Raw genomic sequence first — 2147 nt, forward strand, 5'->3', positions numbered from 1 at the left:
AGTGAGCTGGCAGCGGCGAAGCTGGGCTAAAGTGGGAGGGCTGTGGAGCCGGAGCTCCTTCTGCTGTCCCAGGGAGCCCAGGATGGGGCTGGGGAGGAGGCAGGCGAGGGTCCATGGGGCATCCCCCCCTCCGCCCCCAGGAAGGGCTGGCGTGCATCAGCAGTGAGCAAAGCTGTCCTCGGTGGTGTCGCGGAGGTCCAGGCCCGCCATGGCTGGGGGGTGGAGGCAGGTGAGGTTGTTGTAGGTGTAGACGGGGACGTGGGCATCGTCCCCTTCAGCAACGGACTGCACAAAGCGCGGGACCACCACCGGGTGCTGCAGGGAGAAGTCCCGCAGGCCCTTCAGGGAGCAGTTGCAATGCCAGTTGTTTCCTCCCAGCCACAGCTGCTCCAGGGCAAAGGAGGCACACAAGAAGCCCACCGAGAAGGTCTCCAGCGAGTTGTTCCTCAGGCTGAGGTACCGCAGGTTGGCCAGGGGGGAGATGACGGTGTTGTCCAGCGTCTCCAGCTGGTTATGGGAGAGGTCAAGCCAGAATAGTCTCTGGAGCGGGCTGAAGGTATCCTGGGAGATCTCCAGGAGCTGGTTGGAGGAGAGAAAGAGGTACTCCAGGTTGCTCAGACCCACGAAGAGCCGGGGTGAGAGGTGGCTCAGCCTGTTGTGCTTCAGGTCGAGCTCCAGGAGCTCGTGCAGTTCGCTGAAGCTTTGGTCTTCGATGACAGAGATAGCATTGTGCTGCAAGAAGAGCCGCCGCAGGCTGGAGAGGCTGGAGAAGGTGTTTGCCCGGATCCTGCCGAGGCAGCTGTGCTCCAGGTGGAGGCTGTGCAGCTTGGTGACCCCCTTGAAGACATAGTCAGGGAGGACCTTGATGCAGTTTGCAGACAAGTGCATCACCGCCACGTTGTACAGCCCCAGGAACGCCCCAACCCTGATGTCTTGTAGCTGGTTGTTGTTGAGGCTGAGGACCTCCAGCTGGCCCAGCCCATCAAAGGTCCTTTCTGCCAGGCTCCGGATCCTGTTGTGCCCTAGCTGCAGCTCTTCGAGGAACTGGAGGTCTTTGAAAGTCCTGGGCCTCAGGCTGGTGATGGAGTTAGTGGACAAGCGTAGGACATGGAGGCTCAGGAGGCCCAAAAACGTGTCCTCAAACAGCGAGACGAGCCGGTTGTGAGAGAGATCCAGCCACCGGAGGGACTTCATGCCCATGAAGGCACGGGGTGCGATGGCATTGATCTGGTTGTGGTTCAGGTACAGCTTCTGCAGCTTCTGTAGCTTGACAAAGATGTTGATCTTGATGCCCTTGAGCGCATTGCCGCTCAGGTCCAGCTCCTTCAGCTCAGTAAGGCTGCAGAAGAGCTGGTGCTGGAGGTAGGGGAGCTTGTTCCCGGCCAGGATCAGCTCCCTCAAGTTGGGCAAGTCATGGAAGACCTTGTCGGGCAGGACCACAAGTGAGTTCCAGCCCAGGTTCAGATACCAGAGGTTGGAAAGCCCGGCAAACAGCCCTTCCTCCACCTTACTGAATAAGTTGTTGTTGAGGCTGAGGGAGACGAGGTTCTGGGTGTGCAAGAAGGTGTGGGGAGCCAAGTGCTTGAGGCGGTTGCGTTCGAGGTGGAGGTGGTAGAGGCTCCGCAGTCCATGGAAGGCGTGCTGCTCCACGGTGGCCAGCTGGCTGCTCTGCAAGTCCAGAAAATCCAGGGCCGAGAGGTTCCTGAAGGCAGCGGCCGGTAGCAAGGTGAAGTTATTGCCGTCCAGCCAAAGGGCTTTGGCGTTGGGGGGAACATCCTCCGGCAGGCGCGTCAGGTTGCGGGCGCTGCAGAAGACGTTGAGCTCCTCGCTGTAGTCATCCAAGCTGCAGGCGCAAGGGCTGGGGCAGCGTGGAGGGTCCGTGTCCCCCTGGTCCTTTGGGGGGTCCCCTGCAGGGGGCTGGGAGGCGGTGGCCAGCAGCAGGGCCAGGGGGAGGAGGAGGGTGACGCTTGCTGTGGGGCGCAGAGGAAAGGGGACACCGTCAGCGCGGGGTGATGGCTGCCCTAAGGGACCCTCCGTGGGACCCCCCCGGGTGTCTGCGCTGCTGGGGGAGCGCGTGGAGGGGTTGATCCCAGCCCATCGCGCACACCGGGCAGTGGCAGGAGGGTTGGGATGCTGGGACTGCCCTT

General features: G+C 61.8%; 1 protein-coding gene across 1 annotated transcript in view; it reads right to left on the reverse strand.

Moving 5' to 3' along the window:
- Positions 1 to 156: 156 nt before the first annotated feature.
- The window catches only part of IGFALS (insulin-like growth factor binding protein, acid labile subunit), a 2917-nt gene continuing 926 nt past the window's right edge, over positions 157 to 2147 (reverse strand). Inside the window, exon 2 of the mRNA XM_009891560.1 lies at positions 157 to 1970. Coding sequence (XP_009889862.1) covers positions 157 to 1970 — 1814 coding nt within the window. The remainder of the gene's footprint in view (positions 1971 to 2147) is intronic.

The sequence above is a fragment of the Charadrius vociferus genome, unplaced genomic scaffold, assembly GCF_000708025.1.
Source record: "Charadrius vociferus isolate BGI_N301 unplaced genomic scaffold, ASM70802v2 scaffold619, whole genome shotgun sequence".
In the NCBI taxonomy this organism is placed as follows: domain Eukaryota; kingdom Metazoa; phylum Chordata; class Aves; order Charadriiformes; family Charadriidae; genus Charadrius; species Charadrius vociferus.